The 24,584-nt window shown below is 42.7% G+C and overlaps 1 protein-coding gene across 1 annotated transcript in view; it reads left to right on the plus strand.

Moving 5' to 3' along the window:
* Positions 1–19,678: 19,678 nt before the first annotated feature.
* Positions 19,679–24,584, plus strand: part of CNTN3 (contactin 3) — a 74,771-nt gene continuing 69,865 nt past the window's right edge. Inside the window, exon 1 of the mRNA XM_031056371.1 lies at positions 19,679–19,807. Within this exon, the coding sequence (XP_030912231.1) occupies positions 19,747–19,807 (61 nt within the window). The 5' untranslated portion in view covers positions 19,679–19,746. The remainder of the gene's footprint in view (positions 19,808–24,584) is intronic.

Consider the following 24,584-nt stretch of genomic DNA (forward strand, 5'->3'; position numbering starts at 1 on the left):
ACAAATAATGCTGCAGTGTGAGGGGGAAGCACTGCCTGTGATGGCGAGGGGGTGTGAGCTGGAAAGTGCTGAAAAAAATCTTTGTGCAAGGGAAATCTGACTTAAAGACAGCGCCACCAACCTCCCTGAGACCCTGGGGACCCTTGTGCTCCCTGATATTCTGCAATTCCAGGATGGAGCAGGGCTCCTGCAGGCCCCCACCAGGTGTGTGAGAGCTCTCTCTGCTTTCCTGAGCCCAGCTTATTGCAGAATGAGTCCAGAAGGGCTGAACTGGTTCAGCTCTTCCAGATTAGTCCCTCTGCATTGGGTTTAAATTAAGAAAACGAAATAAAGCAGTTTTTAACCCTAGTAAGCCCCTTGTATGCTGCATAAAGGAAGCTGTGGAGTCCAGAGCTGCTCTGAGGGCTGATGGACACAGCACTGGAGAGGCACCAGGTAAGGGCAGATCTCCTACCATTCCTATAGATCTGTTCCTACAGATCTATTCCTAGATCCTGTTCCCTTGGTTTTGAGATCTGTGGTTGAGGAAAAACCCACTTGTACAGTTAATTTTAACAGAGAAGTGAGAAATCTTGAATTTTACTGTACCTTTGAAAAAAGTGGTTTGAGCCTTGTTGAAACATTATGGTTAAATCCAGTTTCCTTTTCCACCAACATTACAAGTGGTAATGAGCTACCCTGGTATTAACTATTCTAAAAACTCTCCTCTCACTATTCCTGTTTGAAAAAAAATAAAAAAAAATCCTACTGCTTTTCTAGCCCTGCTGAAATCACAGTGCCATGTTCCTGATGTGGGAAGCATATTTCACTTCAATAGGCCTTGACAATTCTGAAGAGTGTTACTGCTCAACGTGTTCAGGCCTTTTGTGAAATGTAAAATATAATAAATTACAGCTGTTTGTAGCTGAAAACCTCTCATTGGAGTAAACTAGTGGGGAAAATCAACTGGTTTTCCACAGTCTGGCTTAATGTGAAGCATGTCCAGCATCCCTTTTGCTTGTGCTGAGGTCAGGACAGTAATTTCCAGTGTACTGCAGTACTTGACTACATAAGGAGCAATTCCTGTCTAATCCAATCCAGGGTGGATCAGTAAATGATAAATTCTGTTTAGCTTGCAAGCATACAGATTTTCATAGTTCATTTGCAGAAGGATCACGCATCTCTGCATTTGAAGACATTCCATTTGTTGAAGTTGGCATCTCTTAGCATTCCTGGTGAAATGTGCAAGATGAAAAATACTGTTCTAATGACATATTACTGTGGAGTATTTTACAGGGAGAAACCAGCAAATTTAGCTGCAGAAACTACTGTTTATTCCCCTGGATATTGCAAAATATTTTGATTTTATCCTGCATTCTTAAAGCTCCATGTAGTCACCTGGATGTGTCTGTCCCACCTGTCCATCTGTCCTGCTGCTTGAGGAAAGCTAGATTGTAAAGCCATGAAAACAGGGTCTGTTTTTGCCAGAGTGGGGAAGATACTTGATTTTTGAGAGATGCTGGAGCAGGTAATAGCCCTTGGTGTGGCCCTGGGTGGTGCAGTTCTCACATCAAAAGCTCATGACTAAAATATCAGCGTTCCTGCGATGACTTTTTCTTTGTTTGGTAGGAATTTTTTTAGTGCTTGCTGCTGCAAGTGGGGTGCAGGTTGTTGTGTGGGCAAGGGGGAGTGGGAGGAGAGCTCTCTGCAGCACCCTGGGTAATTTAACATCTCAGCCCAGTGTGTTGGTGTAGCTTGTAAATGACAATAAAAAGAAAAGCCTGTATATGCATGTTTGCTCTACCAGGGTAATTTATAAAGCAGGGTGTAATTGGGAACATTTCTGCCAGGTCACTGCCTGACCACCAGCACCTCTTTACCTCTGAAGTTTGTGTGCTCAAGGACAGGCTGCAGGACAATTAAATAATAAATGACCCTTTTTTTCACTTTTTAAAAACAAATGCTATAAAGAAAGAGGATGAGGAACCATTAGCATCTACCCTGACACAGGTGCTTTCCTGTGCACTGTTGGGATCAGTAGAAGACCCCAGGTTTCTGTGGTTTGCAGCCCTTCAAGTGCATCAGTTGAGCATTTAAGAGCATGTTCTTAGCAGTGTGCACCTCCTTTGGATAAAGATTTATTGATGCTGCAGAGCTGTTATGTTTGTGTGTGTGTCAGTGGGGTATGAAAAGCGCCTGTTTGCACACTGAGCTTTCCACCCCTCAGAAAATGTTTTGTTGTTTTAGACTCAAGATTTCATCATTGATCCTAAAAGAAGGAAGATCACCTTGATTTTCCTTCCCTAATGTCTTCCTGCTAAAAAAGGTAGAAGTTGGCTGGCTAAATTGATGCTGAAAGCTTGAGTTTTGTGTGTTGGGATTAAATTCCAGTTTACCTGGACCTGTGTTAGCCCAGGGCTGCATTCACAGCCCCCAGGAGCTCTGTCCCATCCCTGCCTGCCTGCAGGGGAAATGCACTGAAATGGGTTTTTATCCTTCTAGAAAAGATGAGGGCAGCAGCTGCTCATGTGTAACCCTTTCCCATTCTTGGCACTGACTTCTTTTCTACTCTTAACTAAGCAGGAGTTAACTTTCCTCCTAGAAGGAGCTAAACTGATGTAAACCAGAGTTATTGTCCTCTTCCTCCCCATTTTTGAGGGGCTGCATTCTCACACAGCACCATTCCTCTCCTTGATTGTCACATCTTTCCTGGTCTAAAAATCCTGTTAAAATTATAGTGGAGAAAGCAATGAAGCCTTACAGAGAACTGGCAAACTGTTTGTAGAATCAAATGCAGTTCTTGGAGGGGTTGCATACATGTGGTAGTTTTCCTTTTAGTTGTGGAGCTTAATCTGGTTATAGATATTGCAGTTTTTCAATTTCTCACTATAATTTTTGTAGCTATTTGATTCTGAATCTCTCATTGACTATTTTTGCCATTGTATTGCTGAAGAAAATAAAAATTGCTGTGGTCCTGGTGAAGAGCAGTGTTTCTAATGCTTTAAGAGCTGTAGTTTATTGTCTCTTTGAGCATCTCTTTTCCTCAATAAGCTTAAAATGCAAACAGAAGAGGTGTTACATTTTACAGTGCTGTTCTTCTGCAACTGTTGAATGAAGGATAAGTCAAGTTTCATGCCCTCTGCTCCTCGAATAAGAGACTGTGGATTTTACTTGGCACTTTTTTCTGTAGCAGGTTCTTCCCTGCTGCAGAGCTGTGCTTCACACACTGAAATCCTGAGATGAGAAAGTTCCAGTCTTTCATCAGGTGCACTTGGAGACTGGAAGGTTACTCTGCAGATCTGTCCTCCTACAAAATAGCTGAAATAAGGTGGTCCTTGATAAGGAAATGTCCCATCTTCTTTAGAAGCACAGCCTGGGAGCCCCTGGCTGCAGAGGGGAGTGGTGCCAGCCCCTGGTGCTGAGCCCTGACCCGGTGTGTGACGCCCTTGGACGTGGTGGTGGTGGCACTTGGTGCCTCTCCAGAAGGCACTGAGCTGAAAGAATGGACTTCTCCAAGTTTTTTCAGGCTTTCTTCAACAGGAGCATCTCTCTCCTGTTTGTTACTCATTCCATTCCCAGCTTGGATGGACTTAATCAATCTGTTGTAAGTCCTTGGGGCTTTGACCTTGTCCCTGTCCTGTCCCATAAATACCCTTGATGATGCCCATTGTGGGTTGGTAGGTTTATTTTCAGGTTTATTTCCAGGTTTATTTCCAGATAAAGGGTCTGAACAGCCCACAGTAGTTGTGTTTGGTGACTGGAATGGCTGCAGAGTTTAAACTCCTTTCTAAAGCTCTTCTGCTTTCAAAAGTACCACCACAAAGCAGCTTCTTCATAGTCAGGCTCCACTTGGAAATGTGAAATAATCTCTGGCTCAGAAACTGGGCTTACTGTGCCATTGCCCAAGTCATGCATGGGAAACATCAAGGAAAACAAACATGGAATTAATCTCCTCTACTAAACCATACCTGACTCTTCCTGGACAGATTTTTCTTGGGAAGGGACTTGGGTTTTTTGTTTCTTTCCTTGGTCAGAGGGCAGGATGGCTCCTGAGATGTCTGTCCCAAGTGTAACTCAACCTGAGCACTGTTCGCCATCACTTGCTGGATGTTCTCCAGGGTTAAGAAAGTTGCATAAGCTCCTTATCTGGAGCTAAGCAGCTTTAGGAAGTTAAGCAAAGCACCAGCACCTTCTCCTGTGGAGCTGTTTTAACTCAGTCCTCTCTTCCCCCAGCATCTGAGCATCCTGATGGTGCTGATTTTGATAACCTGCTCAGTTACCTCCTCCTGCAAGAACAAAAAGCTCCCAGACCTTTGTGTAGCAGTGGCTACAGGATGAAAACACATCAGTAAAATGTGTGAAACTGATAGAAAACTGTGCAGTGGTTTGGGATTAAATCTGGAGTTTTCTCTAGTCCGTTCTCCTTCTGAGATGGGCTCTTGATTACTTCATGCAGAATAGGCAGGCATCAGTTCTGATCTGGGTCATTGAATCCTTTTAATTCCTCACCTGGTACCTGCTGCCTTTTTGGGAACCCTGGGCATTGTCACAGTAGGTGTTTCCAGCCTGAAAAATTGTATGTCTCAAACTTAAAAATCCCTAATGACATAGGCATACTTACTTCTAGTGTCCAGGGATGTTCTCTGTCCAGCAGAAAATAGTCCAGAGAGAGACATTATTAAGAGAACCAGGCTTGGAATTTTTATTTGGAGCATACAACACCCTAAGCATAAAAATGATTTTTTTTTCCCTGCAGTCAACCTAGCAAAACAAGCAGAAGAAAAAAAGTCTTCTCTGTCCTGATGCCCCTTTGCAGTATTGTAACAAGGCCAGCCCTTGGCTCCCTGCAGCAGGGACAGAGGAATCAGCAGTCCCTCTGTATTTTCAGGAAAATTTGAGGTGCATTATTCCCCAGAGTAAGCACTGCAGACAGTTAAGTGCCTGTAATTCTAATGCAAATTTCTTTTAATTCTAGATTGGTAAAGATCCACATTTTTCTTTTCCAGAAGGCTCAGCAGCTTGTCCAATCAGCCTAATTAAAGATGGTAATGGACATTCCATTCTCAGATTGATTTATTGCTATGCAAAGTGATTTGAACTGGTTAAATGGCACCTGTGCAAAGGGGTTGAGATACAAGCAGGGATGGCAGCAGAGAGCTGATGTGGTTTTCTTACTGTCACAAAATAAATGTTAAGGTTGCACTGATGGAAAACCCATTTACTCTTTCCTTTTGTAAAGTTTAACTCACAGTGAATTTACAGAGAATCCCAGAATGGTTTGGGTTGGAAGGGACCTTAAAGGTCATTCCACTCCCATCCATGGGACACCTTCCACTGTCCCAGGCTGCTCCAAGCCCTGTCCAGCCTGGCCTTGGACACTCCAGGGATCCAGGGACAGCCACAGATTCTCTGGGCACTCTCTGCCTCTCTCCAGATGCAGTTCTGGGCACACTTTTTATTTGTTACTTATCAATTCCTTGCCAACCCTGCTGAGGAATGCATTATTCTGATAAATTTCACGAGTTCTCTTTGCATTATGTGGAAGATTTCTAAAAAAACCAGCTCTTTGTTTTATGTACCTGAGACTTTTCCTGATTAAAAGGGTTTGGTACTTCTAGAAACAAAATCCCAGCAAGGCTTTATCATCAGTTGGCAAAGCTCTATGGTTGTGTTCTTCCACTCCATGAAGTCCAATATATGGAGATCCAATTAATATTATAGGAAAGTGAAAGAAGTCTTGAAAGTCTCCTTTAATATTAGGCTTTGAAAAATCCTGCTTCTCTGATTCATTGTGGTCAAGTGAATTTAATGGTCTGCTTAGTCAAAAAAAAAAAAAAAAGGAAAAGAAAAAAAAGCTAAAGGCTCCAAAAGCCTTTGTAGAATTAAAATTCTTTCTTATGAGTTAAAAACATGCATTGCAGGCACAGCTTCAAGTACTCTTGTGCAAGGTTTTTTCGTTGATGAGCTTATACTTTGTTCTTGAGTTAATGGCACCACTTCAAGCCAGGCACAATGTGTTCCTCAAGGCTCTGATTTTCACCTTCTCTCCTGTACACTGAAGGATGCAGAGGTGTCCCAAATATTTTAGCAGCTGCAGCCTCTTTCAGGCCATATGAAAAGGATGTGACTCCTCAAATTCCATATTCAGCCTAGAATCTACGCTTCTCCCTGTGAGGAAGATGAGAACCCATCCAATATATGTGATGCACACAAATATCCATTCTTCAGAGAGGATCTTTCCTCCTGGTGGTGGTAACTCCAGAAGAGTGAAATGCAGAAGATCTGGAGTTCTCTGGGAATATCTGGAAGGAGTTAAGGGATGCTGCCCCTAGATCTGAGAGGTTTAGGAAGAAGTATTAGGTAGGACTGTGCTTTAGCACAGAAAAATTCAGGTTTAGTGGTGGATTGAATTTATGTAGCACATCTCTAGTCTCTCTTTCTAAGGATCTCTGGTGTCTTTGGCCTCTTCGTTCCTTTGCTGGCTCAAACCACAGGACTGCTGTTAAACCATATAAACAGTTTCCAGTCTGTGCTTTAAATCAAGGTGCTAGTGGGTCTTGCTAAAGGGAATAAAGCAGCTTTGTGTGCCTGGAGCCCGGTGCAGAAGGGCTGAGCTCTCTGGTTCAGTGGGTTTATTGGTTTTTAAAGAATTATGAATTTAGTTTGAGGTCATTTCTGGAAAAGCACTTTCTCTTGGTCTGCAGCAGACGATTAATGGTGAGAGCAACGCCAAGTGCATTAAGACATGAAGTGAACCTTGGAGATCTGAAAGAAAAACAGCATCTCCTCAGGCCTGGGGCTTGCTGCTGCTTTCCTGTTAGACATGGTGCAAAAGAACTGTTGGTCTCTGAAGCAAAGTGGTATTTGGGAAGTGGAGCTTTTTGCTTAGTAAAGCTCCCAGTGTAACCTTCCTGGAGTTGTACCTCAAACTCACTTTGGTGCCATAATGAACCTCACGACAATATGAACATCATCATTATGAAATAAAGCTCCTGAACTTCAGAATTTAAATTTGTGCTTGTTTCTCCATCCCCGTGCATGGGCTCTGTCTGCATCACCCTTCTGCAGATTTGTTTTCCTGCCAGGGCAGAATGCCAGGGCATTTTGTATCTTGGTACTTTCAATACTTTACAAACCAATTAACCTCTCTCCCCATCTTCTTTTCCTTCCATGTTTTTCAGACCTTTGTCAGACAGAGATTTCCTAATTTGAATTTAGTTCCTAAGTCGAGAAATTGATTTTTTTAGCTCTTTAGATGCTCTTAGGTTCATCACCACTCAACGTTATCTCAGTGTAGCTCTCTGCTCCTTCCAGTTTTGTTTGGGTTTTTGGTGTTTTTTTTTTAAACCAAAGCTGTCAAACTTGCCCAGCAAAGCCAGTGGAGTCTTTATCACATCTAACCTTGTACTGATATTTAAAGAGATCTTGTTAAGTAATTTAAATACTTGCTTGGTTTTTTTTTTTTCCTCCCTAAAAGTGAGGCCTCATTATATGGGAAAGATAAAAGAGGTGTTCCACAGTTGTTTGGCTAAAAAAGCTGGTTTTCTTTGCTGCTTTTGGTGGATCAGTCAGATTTGCATGCATTAATCTTGGGATGGACTGTAACATTCATCTTTTAATGTCAGTGGAAGAAAACGTACTGAAATTTAACCTCTAATTTCTGCTTTTTCCAAATTATGGTCTTTTGCTGAGACTCCTTTTCCTGAAGATACAAGGAACAAAGATCCCCAAATCATAATAACTGTAATATCTAGATTGTGCAAAAGTGAGATGAACTTCCCTTCCTTTTCCATCTCGGGGTGCCGGACTCCTCCAGCAGTGAGTTAACGAAGCAAATGTGTATCTAAACTAAAGTTGGAATTAAATGGGTTGATGAAGGGGAGCAGAGATGTGGCAGCAAAACACAGAGAAAGTAAGGAGTGGGAGGAGGTGGCAAAGTGTTTGTTAAAATGAAAATAATAACTGAAAGAAACCCATATTCTGTGTTATTAATAATAACCATAAAATGGTTTGATTCTCTTGCTCTCCTGTCATGTGCACTCGAATCAGCCGCACTCATCCCCTGAACACCTCTAGTGGGATTCTCATGGTCTCCTGTGGGTTTTGTTCTGCCTCCTGGTTGGGTGTTTTTTCTCTTACAATCTCACTTTTTGATTAATATCTGTGCTACTGGTTTGAAATTTGGCTGAAATGCAGTATTGAAGTTCTCAGGCAATGCCTCATAGTTTCCTTTGTAAAAAAGAAAAGAAACGAAACTTTTTCACAAAAGTATTTGGGCATTTTATTCCTATTCAAAAGAGAGAGGAAACTCTCTCAGACTGAAGAACTTTTCAAGTGAAACTTCATAGACATCAATGCAGATTAAGCTGCCTTGGTCTCAAATAAGAAGTAGAAGAGGGGGAAAAAAGTGCAGAAATGGGTTTGGCTCTAACCATTCAGCTGTGACTTTGAGCTTTCTCTCCTTTCACATCAGTGCTCTGTGCTGCAGGGGATTATTTTCCTGCATGTGACTTGGAGGGAGATAATCACAGACAGGATAGATTAAGGGTACCTGTGGCCATATCTCCCAAAGCTCAGTTCCTTGCTGAAATTGGTGAATATTTCTATCAGGCTCCTCCATTCCCACTCTCTCTCTGTATATATATATCTGAAAAGAATAGGAAAAAGCTGGCAAAGCTGTATATGAAATGTAAATTTCACATTTTTTTCCTTTATTTTTCTTGTTTGCTTCCCTGCTTGAAGCATCTGTCCCATTTTCTTCTCTTGCTTTATTACTTCTTGGGAATTAATTGTTCTTTTGTGATTAAACAGAGACAAAACATCTCCTTACATGTTGCATGTTGGGCTGTAAACAAGTGTGATCCTGGAGCATCAATTTTATGTCAGCTTTGGTCTGGGGAGTTTCACTGATGTTGGTCGGGAAGAAACAAATGTGTAATAATAATAAAATATCAAATTCACACCATGTGTAGGATCAATTTAGAGGACAATCATCTGGCATTGTGTCATGTAGTACATTTATTTATTTGAGTTTTTTGATGGATTAGACTCCCTAATGTTAAAAACCCCAAATAAAACCAGCCCAGCCATCAGACATCATCTGCAGGGCAGTGGGGAAAGCTGTCCTGTCTTGCTCTGAGTAAATTGGCCAGAAAAGTCTGCATTAAAATTCATTATTTAAGAGTTTAAAATCTGCTGTCTTGGAGGTATTTTCCATTTAAAAGCCAAGCTGAGGCCAGGGCTTAGTGGGAAGCCCCAATTCCATGGTGGCATTTGGGTGGGAGAGGTGCAAGTTCTCATCTTCAACATCTGTTAGGAATTCTTTTTAATTTCTCTTGGGAAAAAGAAATGACTGTCCTGCATTTTCTGGAAAATTCCTGGCTAATGCAGTGCACAGGTCATGTTTTAGGGTTGGGTTGGGTGTTTTAAAGATGTGGTGGGGGATCTCTTCCTGTATTGGGATGGTCATAGGACAGCAATGCCATTTAAATGGAATAAATTTACTTGTTGGCACTTGAGCATTAATGAGGCTTGGGAGGAGGAAAGAGAGGGAGAGAAGGAAGAGGTTGTTCTGCCATTCTCTTTAGTACACATTATTAAACTGATAAATTTATGTATACCTATATCTCTCTGTAAATACACATGTGTGTATGTGTGGGTAGCTACACATTTTACTGTTTACCCTGAAAAGTCTCTGGAGTTTTTCAATCCCAAAGTGTCTGACTGTTTAATTTGTCAGCTCTAAAGGCGTTCAGCACAGAATGATTTCCTCGTGTGTTGCAGTTTAAGTTGTCAGTGTAAGGGGAGTTCAGTGGGTTGGAAATGCTGTTCCTGCCTGCTCTGATGGACTTTGAGCCTCTCCTGTAGTGAGAGGGACCAGGCAGGCTGAGTGCTCATTTTGATGAGGATTTTTGGCACCAAGAGCATCAATAGGGAGCTCTGAAAATCAAAGTAACCTCTTAAGGGAAGTTAAACACTGCCCTGATGTCAATTTTGGTACATTTGGATGTTGAGAGTATCTTTGTGTTGAATTTTACATTCTTTTAAATTTCAGAGTAATATTGTCAGCACTTTTTAAGTGGAGTGTCTGTTTTGCTGTTTTGTGGCATTTAATGGGCTGTCTATGGTTGGGTTTTGTTGTTTCATTTTTAATTTGTTTTCAGTCTTTTTGTTGGGAGGGAGTTGAGGACAGGCTTCATGTTTGTGTCAGATTTTTTGTTCTGTTTATTGAGGTGCTTGCTGGCCTGTTGTCACTTTGCTCCCTGGCTGCCTCAGCTCAGGATCTGCTTGAATTTCACTTCTGGGATTTGCTCAGGTGTAGGATCTTGTCCTACCCTGTGATTTTGAGTAGAGATATGAGGGAGAACAGCTCATTCTGTTAAAAAACATATTTGGGGAAGATGGTTTTACCATTTGCTGTAGCATCATTGGAAATTCAGCAGCCTGTAAATTTTTGATGAGGAGGGAACTGTTGACAAATTGCTGCAGGTGACCCTTGGAGCCAGGGCAGCCAGCGTGGATCAGCATTCCTGGGGATCCGTGTGGGATGTGGGCGTTAATTCCAGCTGGACTCCAGAGAGGCACAGATCAACTTTGTTCTGGCCAAAGAATATCAAAGTGGAATTATGTATGCAGGGGAAGGTGAGCAGTTTTTATTGGGGCAGCAGTGCAGGATGAAAGAGGCTTTTGAAGCTGTGATTTGGAGTGGGTGGCAGGAAGGTGCTTGCACAGAAATGCTGATTTTTGTGCCTCACCAGGGACAGCTCTGAGTGTGCTGGTCAAGGCTCCAGATTTGGGAATGAGGAATGAAAGCACCCTGGGCTGGTGCCAGCAGGAACGGGGGGATCCTGCCCCTCCCAGGTGAGACCCCACGTGCAGAGCTGCCCCAGCCCTGGAGCTGCTCAGAGAGCCCAGAGGAGGCTCCAGGATGATCCCAGGGATGGAGCAGCTCTGCTGGGAGGAAAGGCTGGCACAACTGGCATTGGTCCCCTGCACAGGAGAAGCTTTGGGCTGAGCTCAGGGTGGCCTTGCAGGAATCATGAAGAGAGACAATTGACAAGGGATGGAGGGACAGGACACAGGGAATGGCTCCCACTGCCAGAGGACGGGTTTGGATGGGATATTGGGAATAAATCCTTCCCTGGCAGGGTGGGCAGGCCCTGGCACAGGTGCCCAGAGCAGCTGTGGTTGCCCGTGGATCCCTGGCAGTGCCCAAGGCCAGGTTGGACATTGGGGCTGGAGCAGCCTGGGACAGTGGGAGGTGTCCCTGCCATGGCAGGAGGTGAAATGTGATCTTTGAGGTCCCTTCCAACCCAAATCATTCTGATTCCTGTGGTCACCCTTCTTTTCAGAGACTAAGGATTGACCCAGCAGCAGCATCTCCTCCACCCCAAGGCCCCCTGTGCTCCTGGCAGCCCTGCAGAGTTTGGAGCACAAATGCAGACATGGGAGTCATTCCTCTCATGGAAATAAAAATCAGGTCTCACCCTTTCCCCCCACTGCAGCTGCACAAGCCAGAGTTCACCCAGCTTCAGATTGGATTTTTTGTTTAAATTTCAACAGCTCTGATTTATTTATCATAATTCTCCAGCCCTACATTATTTTGAAGTGATTTGTGACACGCTGTCATGTGGGTTCCCAGAATTCCTGACCTGTGAGAGTACCTGCCTTGGGATGCCTGCTTGAAGGTGTTGACCCATAAATGTTATGAAAAGGGTGTCTGGAATTGGTAGGTCACAGGGGAAAAGCCTCAGGCACAAATTACAACAACAAGGGCCTGAAAAGAACAGAGGAAATACTTGATTTTTGACAGGTCACTCTTCTGGAAAAAAAAAAATACTTTTAGTCTTGATTATTAGTTTAAAATATTGTTACTCTAAGAAAGGAAGAATTAATGGGCAGAGCACAGGTCATGTCATCAAGGGTGCATTGCAGTTTTTACATTTTTGTGTTCATCAGCATGGGTTTAAATGCACAAGTTTGTGCTGTCACTGGTTGGGAAGGCATTTAATAATTACTGAATTACTGAGTAATAAATGGAAATATTTAAAATAGCAGCTGAAGCTGACTTTTGGCACTGAGTGTTGAATATGATTATCTACTTTTCAATTTTATTAACACTTGTACAGAATTCAAACTTTGTGCTAAATATGCAAAATTCTGGGTTACCACAGGTAAAGAATTTTTCCTGCACCTATTTGGATTTTAACATCCTTCTCTCCTGTATGTTTGGGAAGTACAATTTTGGCACTGAAGGAGGGTTTTGGTTGGAGCCTGGGAGTGAGTCTGGTGTTAAACACAAAGTCTGTGTGCAGATGAGATAAAGCAGATTTCCAGAGCAGTTCAATGTGTGGATGTCTCACTAAGTAATGCAGAAAAATGCAATATAATTCTGATTTAATTTAATGGCTGCATGAAAAATTAATCTGCTCTAGCAGTGTAACACCTTCACTGCACCAACACCAAAAATAGTTTTTTCCATGAATTCCACGTGTGTGGTGGTGTTCACAGGGGTCCCAGGATGAGGAAAAGATGAGAATCTTGACTCCATGTTTCAGAAGGCTGATTTATTTTTTTATGATACATATTATATTAAAAGAAAATGATATATTAAAACTATACTAAAGAATAGAAGAAAGGATTTCATCAGAAGGCTTGAAAGGAAAGATAATAAAATCTTGTGACTGACCAGAGAGTCTGAGACAGCTGGACTATGATTGGCCATCAAGTAGAAACAACTCACATGGACCAGTCACAGATGCACCTGTTGCATTCCACAGCAGCAGATAATCATTGCTTTTCTTTTCCTCTGAGGCTTCTCAGGAGGAAAAATCCTGTCAAAAGGATTTTTCATAAAATATGTCCGTGACACACGTGGCATGAGATTTGGTCACTGTGGTGGGAATTGTCTTCAGTGTTTGCTGGGTTTTGAGTTGCTGCTGCTTCAGACTTGCTAATTTTAAATTGTGTCTCATAACTGATAAAATGGCAAGAGTTTAAAGAGAGTCCAGTGAACGTTTCCTAGAAAGCTTTGGGGAGAATGCAGAGCTGGTTCTTGGGTGAAGTGTTCCCATGGGTGTGCCGGGATTGATGGAGCTGAGCTGTCTCCACAGGTGCTGCAGAGCAGAAACCTCTGGCAGGATGTGGAGAGGCTGATGGGCTTAAAACAGAGCAGGATTCCTGAGGACTTTAAGATAAATATCACTTATTTATTTGTTTTTCTTGCTACTGAGCCGCTTTTGTTGAGGTGAATAACTCCCTGTGGTAAAGGCTGAGCTGAGCTGAAGGTGTTGTAGTGATTAGTGGGATGGCAGAGATGCACAAGGGAGCTCAGCAAACCCTGCTGGTGTGTGCAGGGGCTGGGCTGTCGTGAGGAATGAGAGATAAAAAGCAGAAATGTTCTGTGGGCAGAGTGGCCATTCAATCACTACAAATGTTCTTTGCTGCACTGGGAGAAGGAGGGACTGGAATCAGTTCCAGGGCCAGGGAGGGTGTTCTGCAGAGCAGAACCACCTGTGTGAGCAGGGTTCCAGGGAGCTTTGGGTCAAGTGCAGAGGATGGATGGGCTGGGGAGGCAGGGGACCGTGCCTCAAAGCCCATAAATGCAGCCAGACAGGAGGAGCTGTAATAAAACTCTCCACAGAACAGTTGCTGCTTCTTCTACATTAAGCTGTTGTAAATTAATTTTGTATAAAATGATGCTTTTAACTAGGCCTCTGCTAATGGCACACTGGAGAGAGCTTTAACCCTGCTCAGTGCTCGGGAGTGGAGGTGTTTCTGTGGAAGTTCCTGGCTGATTTTGTGCTTGCAGCTTGGTCAGGGGGGTCTGGCTGCTGCCAGTGCCCTTGCAGGGACAGCAGGCTGGGGAAGAGCCAGGGGCTCCCTGGCCAGCAGCTCCCTAATGAGTGCTGCTGCCCTGGAACTGGCATCTAATGAGACCCCACAGGAGCTGGAGCAATCCCATTTTTTCCTTGGAGCACCATTTTAAACTTACCTAACTTATTTAACTTACTTAAATTCATCTCAGGAGCAGGGCACAGCACTGCTCAGCGTGTTTTGTCACTCTGTTCTTTGTCTTGCTGCTGTGGCTTTTAACTGGTCAGTCCTTTTTTATTTACAGCCTTGCAGGTGTAGTGGATGCATTTGTGTTGCTTTCAGAAGCTGCTGCCACTGCTGCCTCTGTGTTTTGTTTTCCAAAGCCTTTGCAATCCCTCCCATGAATTTACTCTGATATCTTACTCTCTAGATCTGCCTGGTGGATGATGTCAAATTGAATTGACTCTTTCTTTCAGCTGACAAAAATCTCTTCTAAATTCTTAAACTGGCACCGTCTCTGCTTCAGTGCAACAAATGACAGATACCAGTCTGATTTTAGTAAATAATTAGTGGTCAGTTGTGCCATTGGACAGTCTAACCTTGCCTGGGTATTTGCAGATACCTTTAGCACTTTTGAGTTGGATTCATCTCAACACAGATCCAAGTGAACTGGGCTGTGTTGGTACCGAAGCAAAATCTGGGGATTCCCTGGTATTAGAGAAAGATCAGCTTGATAAATCAGATCCAAATGGAGAACTGCCACAGGGGTTCAGTTCTCTTTCCTTTGGGTTTTCAAAAGCCTGTGACTGTCGGATTTTTCTAATGATTTTTTGTATTTTCATCATGTTATGTTCATCACGGCCCTGGTGCCTTCAGGCTTGGATAGGGGCAGTGGGAGGCAGAGGTTGGACTCAGTGATGAGGAAATTCCCAGCTCAGCTGTTTCCCCATGGAAACTTCTCACAACTGCTGATTTCATTCTGAGGCTAATCAGAAATGGATAGCACTCCCCTCTCTGAAAAATAAATAAAATGGGCTGCTTGAGCTTCTTGTGGAGCATTCAGCGCCTCATTTTTTCATGTTGTGCTATGGAGATGACTTCAGCATTAACTGGAGGGTAGATCTCAGATTTTATCCAGATGAGGCCCTGGCACAGCTGGAGCTGCCTCTGGATCCCTGGAATGTTGGGCCAGGTTGGGCTTCGAGCACCCTGGGATAGTGGAAGATGTCCCTGCCATGTCAAGGTGGGAATGAAATGATCTTGAAGGTCCCTTCCAACCCAAATAATTCCATGATTTTGTGGGATTTTAATAATTCCCTGCCTTAGCAAAGGTCTGCTGACCTCTAGTGTCAGGACATCACTTGATTTTCTGTGCTGGGCTTTGTGATCAATACAGAAAAATAATAATAATAATTTCTGGGTCTCCACAGTTCTCCTGAGTTCCAGGAATTTCTGATTAATTTAGACTCGATGACTCTACAAATTCCTCCTGCTCAAACTCCAAGTTTAAAATGAACTTGCCAGCCAGCTCTGACAAGTTCCACTTCTATATATATAGAAATAAAAATTCCACCTTTAGGGAACTACTTCTTTTTATGTTTGACTCTGTATAGTAAAAATTAAGGTCACTGAGTAAAATTACTGACTCTTGAACCTTTCCCAAACTTTTTATTTCTTTCAGACATTCATGTGCGTCATTTGCCATATTATATGATCTGAAAGTTCAAAGGTCTGAAAGGCTAATTTTATAGGAAAAAAAATGAAGCTGAATTTTTCCTATGTGTATGTGCTCCTATTCTACTTAATTTGTTTGGCTGGGAGTTTGTTTGGGTTTTTTTTTTTTCTGGATAACTGGTTGTTTCCATCAAAAATGGTTGGAGCAACTCATGAGAATTGACTTTTCTCTGAAAGTTGAAGAAATTAATCATAAAGAAAGGTAATCTGTTAATTTTTCCTAGTGTTTTTCTCACCACTTCACAGCTTTGCTTTTTTACTGCCTTGGAATAACTTGGGCTTCTGAAAACAGAGCACTGCCTAATAATAGGAAGCTTTCTGATTTAAAAATAAAGTTCTGTTTCCTTTTGCATATTCTGTGGCTATTACTTTGATTCTTTACAATCTTTTCCAACCACATCAGGTGCTGTTTGTCTTTATTCTTCCTGGCCTTTACAAAGTGCTGAATTTGGGGGGAGCCAGCTTAAATCTTATTTCCAAAACCCTCCAGGTGATGTTGTGGATCTGCCCCTCTGCTTCTGTAACGGGGGACATAAAATTACTCTTAATATTAAGAATAAATTTATAATAATTGATACATTATTATTAATATTTAAATATGGATATTTTACAAGTTACATTTTAATGTAATATTAAAATGGGACATTTTGAACAGAAAATCCAGAGGCAAGGGGCTGAACCTGAGGAACAGCTGGGGCTGTGCAGGAGCTGTGAAGCTGACAGAGATGCTCAGCATTGCCCTTGGATTCTGGATCCTTGCATGGGCAGTGGATTTCTTTGATGCAGGTTATTCCCATCTCAGAAATAATTGGAATATGTCTATTATCAAAAGCAACTCACTGCAGCCTTTCTTATGCAATATTTGGGGATTTTGACATCTTCATTTTTAGATCATCGGGGTAAGAAATAAAAGGTTACAGTGATGCTGAGCTGCTGTGGTGCTCAGAATTTGATTTTTTTTTTCTTTTTGGAGCAATGTCCAAGTCAGAATCTTTCTCCAGTGCCAGGCATTGACCAAGGCTCTGTGGACAGCCTGATCCCACTGACTTGGCCAGGGGCAGCTCTGCTTTGCAGGCCTTCATGTTCCCCACTGCAGAGAAAAACTTCTTTGGTTCCTTTTCTTGAGAGGAAAGCAATGAGCTGAGGAGGAACTTGAATAAATTCACACTTCGTGTGTACATCTGGGTTTGCATCTTTGTAAAGAACAGATATTATTGATGCACTTATCTGGCTTAGAGCTGGAAATTTGAGCACTCCTCAGTGTGGTGCTTTTAAAATGAAGCAGTGGTATTCAGGAATAGATCCTAGATTAGCGAAACCTCACAGAACACAGGGAAAATGAAGTGTTTAAAGTAATTTAAGTCTTACAATGTTGGCTGGTAGCTACTATTCTCTCTTTAGATATTAAAATTTATTAAAATACAATGCAGCCAGAGGTTGAAATGCATTTTATGATTTTATACCCACATACAAAGCTTTCAATTTTTCAATTTTTTTTTTTTAGCTTCTACCAAAGCAGGTTTTTTTTGTGGCCTGAAATGGATCTATCACGTTCTGCTTTGCCCAGAGCGCTTGGAGAACAAAACCAAATTAATTTAGCTTCTCCATTTTATTTTTTTTCCCTTGCAAGACTGAAAGACAAGAGTGACCCACTTTAATATTGATGCTTCACCCCCTCCCCTCTCTCTGCTCTGGGCAGCTGTGGAATTCCTGGGTGCCAGGGGCTGGGTGGTGATGGTGTTACCCATGGATAACATTCCCTTGGGAAGGCTCTGTGGGTGCCCCTTGGAAACACAGGGTGAGGAATGGCCAACTCCAAGTTTACAGCTTCAGCAAGAAGTTTTTTATGTTGTTGGATTTGTTTTTTGTTGTTTCAGTTTGCCTTTTTTTTTTTTTTTTGTGGGGGTTTTGTGTTGTTTTGATTCTGTTGGTTTGGGATTTTTTTGTGGGTTTGCTTTGCCAAGGAAAGAAAAAAGCAAAACCGAAAACCAGACAGCAAAGGAGAAAAGTAAAGCCTTGAACTGCAGGTCTGCCACAGAACAGGTTTCTTTGTGACCTCACTTTTTATTTGGCTCAAAGAAAAGTTTGGACAATGCTCTGAGGCACAGGGTGTGTCCTAAGCATTGGATTTAGGGTCTTTGGGGGTCCCTTCCAACTCAGGATATTCTGTGAGGAACTAACCTATTGCCAGAGGACTGTTCTGAGGTTTTTGCCATGCAAAATGAACACAGTTTATTGCACTCCCACCCTCCTTTTGGAAACCAGTAACATTTTAGTTGTGTATCAGCAACATTTTTCCATCAGAGATCTGTGAGAACCTGGGTGAGGCTTCTCAAATTGTACCCAGGAGTGCCCTGGGGTGGGATATTCCCATTTGAGATGCCTGGGAGTTGCTGCATCCCTGCTATGAGCCTTCCTCTGTGCCAGCTTTGCTGGGGGATCAGTGCCTGGTATTTGATAGAGATGTGTGGGCTTGGATCTGCTTATTTTCTGGTTTAGAAAGCACGTGGGAGAAATGAGAAAGCAAGAACTTCAGCACTGGATGGAGGATGCCACTGGGAGCTCTGTGTGGATCCCACAGAAGCCGGGGATGCAGGATGAGGAAAAAATACTCTGCTTGTTGTGGCATTCACATTGTCTGGAAAAATCCTTTCACCCAGGATTTTCCTCCTGGGAAGCTGAGAAGCCTCAGAGAAAAAGGAAAACAATTCTTCTCTCATTTGCTTCTCCTGTGTTTCGCTGCTTTGGAATGTGTTTGGAGATTGTTCACCCACAGGTGATTGTTCCATTGGATTCTGCTGGGAGTTGTTTTGACTCTTTGGCCAGTTGGGGCCAAGCTGTGTCGAGACCCTGGAGAGTCATTATTATCTTTTTAGCCTTCTGTCTGTATCCTTTCTGTATTCTTTAGTATATTTTAGTATAGAATTCTTTAATATAATACAGTATCATAAAATAATGAATTAGCCTTCTGAGAACATGGAGTTGGATTCATCATTCCTTCCTGCCACGGGGATCCCTGAAAATACAATACCTTGTGGTGCTGTGTTTTGGAGGAGAGAAAATTCTCCTAGCTAATCACAGGCTGGGGATGTGTCAGAGAGGACCCTCTGAATTCTTTTTCTGGGGAGCTTAGCCAGCAATTCAAACACTTGTTCTAGAGCAATATAAAACCCTTAATTCCAGTGTTTAAAAAAAACCAAAAAAAACCAAAAAAAAAAAAAAAAAAAAACCAAAACCAAAAACAAACCAAAAAAAGGTAGTTTACATGGAAACATCAAGTTCAGACAGCTCAGATTTGGCTCCTCAGAGTTAGTAGTTGCTTTCTTGACCTTAACATGGCCACGCAGTGATCTGTAGGCTAATTCCAGAAGGAATCATTGAGTCTGGGCTGTGTCCTGCCTGTCTGCCCTTCCTCTGAAGAGAGAGAATGCTGTGGAAGTGACATCCAGAAAATACATAGGCCAGAGTTGTCCTGCATCTAGGAAAAATTACTGTAAAGCTGCTTTAGGAAGAAAACACAAGTGAAATAATGTCATAGGTTGGTAAGGCTGGGCACAAGGTTTATCATCTGGCCAGTGACAGAGGTAGAAATTGCAGTAAATGAGTTCATTGCACCTGGTGCACAATTCCAAAGAGGAATTAAAAACTAAAAAAGCCGCCAGTGAGCACCTCACGCTCCAGTACATCAAAAAAAGGATGAGTTGGATGTGGCTTTAATTAAATCAGTCACAGGTTCGTGTTGCTGCCAGCATGGCTGGCACAAGGCAAGTGCAGCACAAGCTGCTCCTCCCAGATGTGTTCAGCTGCTGAACTGTCTGTGTTTGCACCTCATCTACTCCCTTCCTTTAAATCCACTGTATCTCACAAATAAATCAGTGCTGGGGCTTGGTGGGAAGTGGGAACTGCAAAATCAACTTTGCTGTCAGCTCTGCTCCTGCTGGAGAGTAAAACTTCCAGCACCTCATGGACATGAAAAAATGTGAAATATGGATGCACCCTTCTGTTGGGGGATCGAGACCTGGAAAAAAGAGGAACATTAAAGGATATGTCAACTTTGTATTTATTTAAAAGTGCATTATCAAGGAAGCTGGTTCTTAAGGACCATCAAGGGATTCAATTTTATGTCTGTTCTTTTAACAGGTTAAACCTTGCCACCTGAAAGTCTCAAACACACAGTTCTGTGAGACAGCCAGAATTACTGAATCCAGGAGACTGAAGATGCTGCTGCTGCTGCTGTGGGAGCAGCTGTTCCTGGTGTCATTTGTTAGCTGCCTTGCAGGTAACAACAATCTCTAGTTTCTCTTTTAGAGCTGTGCATGAGTTCCCAGATTCAGGGTTTCAGCTGCACTTGAGGAGGAGAACCCAGAGGCTTTGAAATGCACAAGTTATGTGGAGTTCAGAAACCAAGCATGCAGTATATGTGTTAAATAATGGAAAATATTAAAAGTGAGTGAATGGAAAGAGCCTTTGCCATGTAGGGATGTGCTTTCCAAGCAGGCAGAAGATACTGGAATGTGTTGAGGATGCTGTTGGCAGCAGTGCATGGTGGATGTGCTGATTGAAGAGCTGCAATGTGTATTTGTCTTTAACTGGACACTGCAGATTCTTGCTGAAGCTGATTGTGCTGCATCTTTTCCCAAAACCCTGCTTTGGAAAGGGGTTTTTATTCCTGAGGAGCAGCCCTGGGTTGAACTGCTGAATTGGTGCAGAGGTTTGCTTTTCTTGCTGTGCCAGGCTGCTCTGGGAGTTTGGATCTGGTGCTGCTGCTGAGCTCTCCTCTCTGCTGCCACACCAGCCCTGCAGAGTCATTTCCCTTTCCCTTTTGGAGCTCAGTGCTCTCTCCCAGCAGCACAGGGCTCACTGTGATGATCTCTCTGCTCAGCTTCTCCTGCTCCAGCCTCCCCTGTGATGCCAGGGGTGTGAGGGGAGAGGAGCAGCTCCTGCCCTGTCCTCAGGGCTTGGTTCTGGTGAATTCTGTGCCCCCTTTACCAGGCCTGCCAGGAGCAGGGCAGTGCCCAGATCCCCCCTGTGCATCCTCTTGAAGATGGGCAGCACAGCTCTGGGAGCAGGGCAGTGCCTACACTTCGTGGAGCATGAAAATCGAGTGGTTTATCCCCAGGACCTGCTGTGGATGCATGCATTTGCTTTCCAAGAGCTCCAGGGGGAGGGAAATGCTGTGGCTGCCCTGGGCAGTCCCAGGCTGGGATCTCCCTCTGATCCTGTGCTGTGCCAGCCTCCCCTTCCATCCTCTTGCATCCCTTGTGCCCTGGCTGTGCTCAGCAGGGTTGGAGTCCTGCACACAGCTCCAGGGTGGATGGATTTATCTTCTCACGGAGGCTCAGAGGGCCAGGATTGGTTTTTGGCTGTCAGGAACTTTAAAGAAGGGGAAGTGACATTGTTAGAGCAGTGTCCATCCTCCCAGCCCTTCTCTGCACCTATTTCAGAGGACTCCCTGCAGCTGGGTACTTGCCAAATGTCAGTGTAATGGCCATGGGGAGTTGGTAAATTGGAGAGCCAGCAAGAAGTCAAGTGAAAAGCTGATTTTCCTGTTTCCAAAGGCCAGCTGGCATGCTTGGGAGCCTGGAGCACCCATTAAGGATGCACATCCCAGATTTAATGATGGATTGGTGTAACTGGGGAGGTTCTGTGGAGTCCCTGTCAGCACCTGCAGAGACAGGAGTTCAGCCAGATGCAGTTCAAGGAAATGAGCATTTCCAGCTGCCTGGCCCATCCCCCTCAAATCTCTGCAGAAGGGCTCAATCCTGACAGAAAAACCTGTTATTTGGGCATGTGTTCCATGCTACCATGACCTGTTTGCTTCAATTGCATGAATATCTTCAGTGGACCTAAAATCCACTTGGGAATCCTGGAGCTGAACTGATTCAAAACAGATTTTAGTAAGAGCACGCTGTAAATGTAGAAATAAGTTGTCAAACAATTTGGAGAATTTTATTTTAACCTCTTATTAAGACAGATCAGCAGGCATTCTGCCTGCCCATAGAAAACCATTTTTCTTTTGCTTTGCCTATAAGCAAAAAGACAGTTCTTGGAAGAGCTGTGTGCAGTTCAGTGTTATGAAATACCATCACAGCTGCAGAAAAGGAGATGATGCTGATCTTGGCTTATGAACCCTGACATTGTCTGTCTTTGCAGATAATGTATTTCAAACTAGGACCCTTTTTGCAGTGTCCTATATTGAATTGCTTTTCCTTTATCTGTTGTGAATCTTCGTAGTTCATCAAAGAGGAGAATGTGAGAGGATCTAATAAAAAAAAACCAGTGGCCCTTGGGTTTTTGTTTATTGAAGTATGGTTATATCTGTATGACTAATGATCCCATGGGGTTTTTTGGTCCATTTACCTTGGGGAGCAAAAAGGTGATTACTGAGTATTGAAAATTTATATATATGTGGGGTTTCCAAATGTCTGCCTTGTTAGAAGAGGCATTTCAAAACACAAACTTTAGCATTATTATCTTTAAATTACTCTGAAGACCAACTTCAAAGACAAAAATTAGTAAAACATGCAGAACAGCATCAACAATGAAAATGCCAGACTAAGCTGTGGTGAAGTAATGAATTAATTCCAGGTGTAACTTCCTGCAACTTGTGATTCTTGTAGGGCTTACATCCCTCCTGAATGTGCTGGTTGCACTTGGTCTTTGGGGAACTGGGGTGGAATTCCTGTCTGGAATATGTGAGGAGCAATTTGATGAGCAGTTTGATGCATTTGTGAGCCCCCATCACGTAAGTGTGTAAAAACCTCCCTGCAGTTTGTGAGGCAGCTGCATTTTCTGACCACTTTTGTGCGTTTTTGGCTTCCATTTTCCTGCTCCTGGAGAGCAGGAGAAGGCACCAAGGGCAGTGCTGGGCTGCTCCAGCCCTGCAGAGAGCACAGGCTCTGCTTTCTTCACTCCCTCACAGTGCTCTGCTGTTCTCTCTGCTGAAACCAGCTGCTCTCCTCCCCAGAAATGGATGCTCCTAAATCTTCTGAGATTTAACAGAAAAACAACTTCTGAAGGGTTGTTGAAGGGGAAGGAAAGCTGTGAATAAAGAGAGAGCTCAAAGAAATGAAACAAGGAGGACTCTGTGTGTAAATGCATAAATTTTTTCTCCTTCAGGAGATGAAGGGGCACATTTCAAACATCGTGTCCAGGGTGAGGCTGGAGACGCCACTTGGATTAACTTTCCCTCCTGGAATTCTGACTCCTTGCCATCACAAACTGTATGTCCTAACACTGGCTTTGCTGCACTTTATTTACATAGAGAAAACCAAAAATAATTATTAAATTTTTTTCCTCCAGCCATTGCAAGCCTTGGCAAAAAAACAACCAAACAAAACCACAAACAAAAAAACCCAGCCAATGCAATATTGTAATATATAGAAATTATTTGGACATTGAAACCTGGTTCCTCTTCTGTCACTTTATACTAAGATTTGCCAATAGGGAGATTTTTCTTCTAATTCCTTATTCAGCAGTCCATTTGAGTTAAAAACTAGATCATATTCTGTATATTTCTTTACGTCAATTCAGGTATTTTTATTGCTTTCATTTTCATTTTTTCATTTTGTTTTCTCAGTCTAATACAGAAATAAACTGTTAAGCCCTCAGGCACAGGAATGTCATGTATCAGATTCACAGTTCTCTTTTTGAGTATCAAGTTTAGGATGCTTATGAAATTGGAAATCATGATTCTTTATTTTCCAAAGAGCATGAAAAGAAACCTTCAGTGGTCTTACTGCTCTGATGGTGGGATTAAATCATGCCACAAGGAGAGCAGAAATATCCCCTTCACATTTAGTCTTTGCTGGGGAGTTTCTTTATGGGTAAAAGTCCATCTGTAAAAAAAAAAAAAAAATAACATCATTTACGACTCTTGTTCAAATTCTGTTTTCATTAAGAGTTACAGCCTTCAGCCAGAGCCAGCCTGGCTTTTGATGCATAATTCTTTTGCATATTAATAGTAATCTCCTTTTTGTGCATTACACATGCCCAGCCATCGTGTTCAAGTGCAGCTATGCCAGTAGTGACTGTCAGAATTGTTTAGCTGGGATGGCTTGTGCAGCACTACCAGCATTCATTGCACTGTCAGAAAGTTTGGGTTCAGTTAGTTACAAAATGAGAAACTGGCCTTGAGAGTTCTGCTTTTATCTGAAGTGTTTGGGGAGCAAAAAAGTGATTAGTGAGCATTAATATATATATATATTTACATATTATATATTTTTACATCTATGTATATATTCAACGTGTCAATTTTGAACATTCAACATGTTCAACATTTCAAAGCACAAACTTTAGAATTATTATTTTTAAATTACTCTGAAGAGCAACTTCAAAGATAAAAACAAGTAAAATATGCAGAACAACCCGAAGAGTGAAAGTGCCAAACTAAGCTGTGGTGAAGTCATGGATTAATTCCAGGTATAATTTCTTGCAGTTTTGATTCTTACAGGGTCTTCACTTCTTGCTGCAAATCCTGCCTTCCTCTGCAGCTCCTTTATTCCTCCTGTAGCAGCCTTGGGCACTCCTGGGTGAGGTGACCACATTTAATCCATTCACTTGGAATTAGGTGAGGTGAAAAAATCATGAGGATCTGTGTTTTCTGGTCAGCTGGATATAAACTTGGAGCTGGATCTAAATTTAAGCCCAAAGCCCATGAAAAGACCTTTGTTGACATCCCAGCCTTTCTCCAAGTTCATGGATTTCCAGGAGTCTGGGTTTCCATGGTGGGTGTGCTCTCACCAGTTACAATATTGAACTCCACAAGTGCAGGAAATGCTGTTATATTCACATTCTTTTTGAAGAGAGACCTTTAATAGCTTTTGAAGAGTCTCCTTGGTCTCTGCTTTGTCTTTCCAGCTGAGGGAAGCCTCCTCTTGAAGAGCAGCTCCCTGGTGCTGCAGATGCTGTCTAACCTTAAAGCCGAATCCTCACCTTCAGACAATTAATGCCTCATTTTAACGAGGCAAATGCTGCCTTTATCTTCATTAATTAAGCTCATTGCAGATTTGATGACATTTGAATGGAGGAATTTTGGCTTGTGGCAATTCTGATTT

The sequence above is a fragment of the Geospiza fortis genome, unplaced genomic scaffold (assembly GCF_000277835.1).
Source record: "Geospiza fortis unplaced genomic scaffold, GeoFor_1.0 scaffold70, whole genome shotgun sequence".
Lineage (NCBI taxonomy): Eukaryota > Metazoa > Chordata > Aves > Passeriformes > Thraupidae > Geospiza > Geospiza fortis.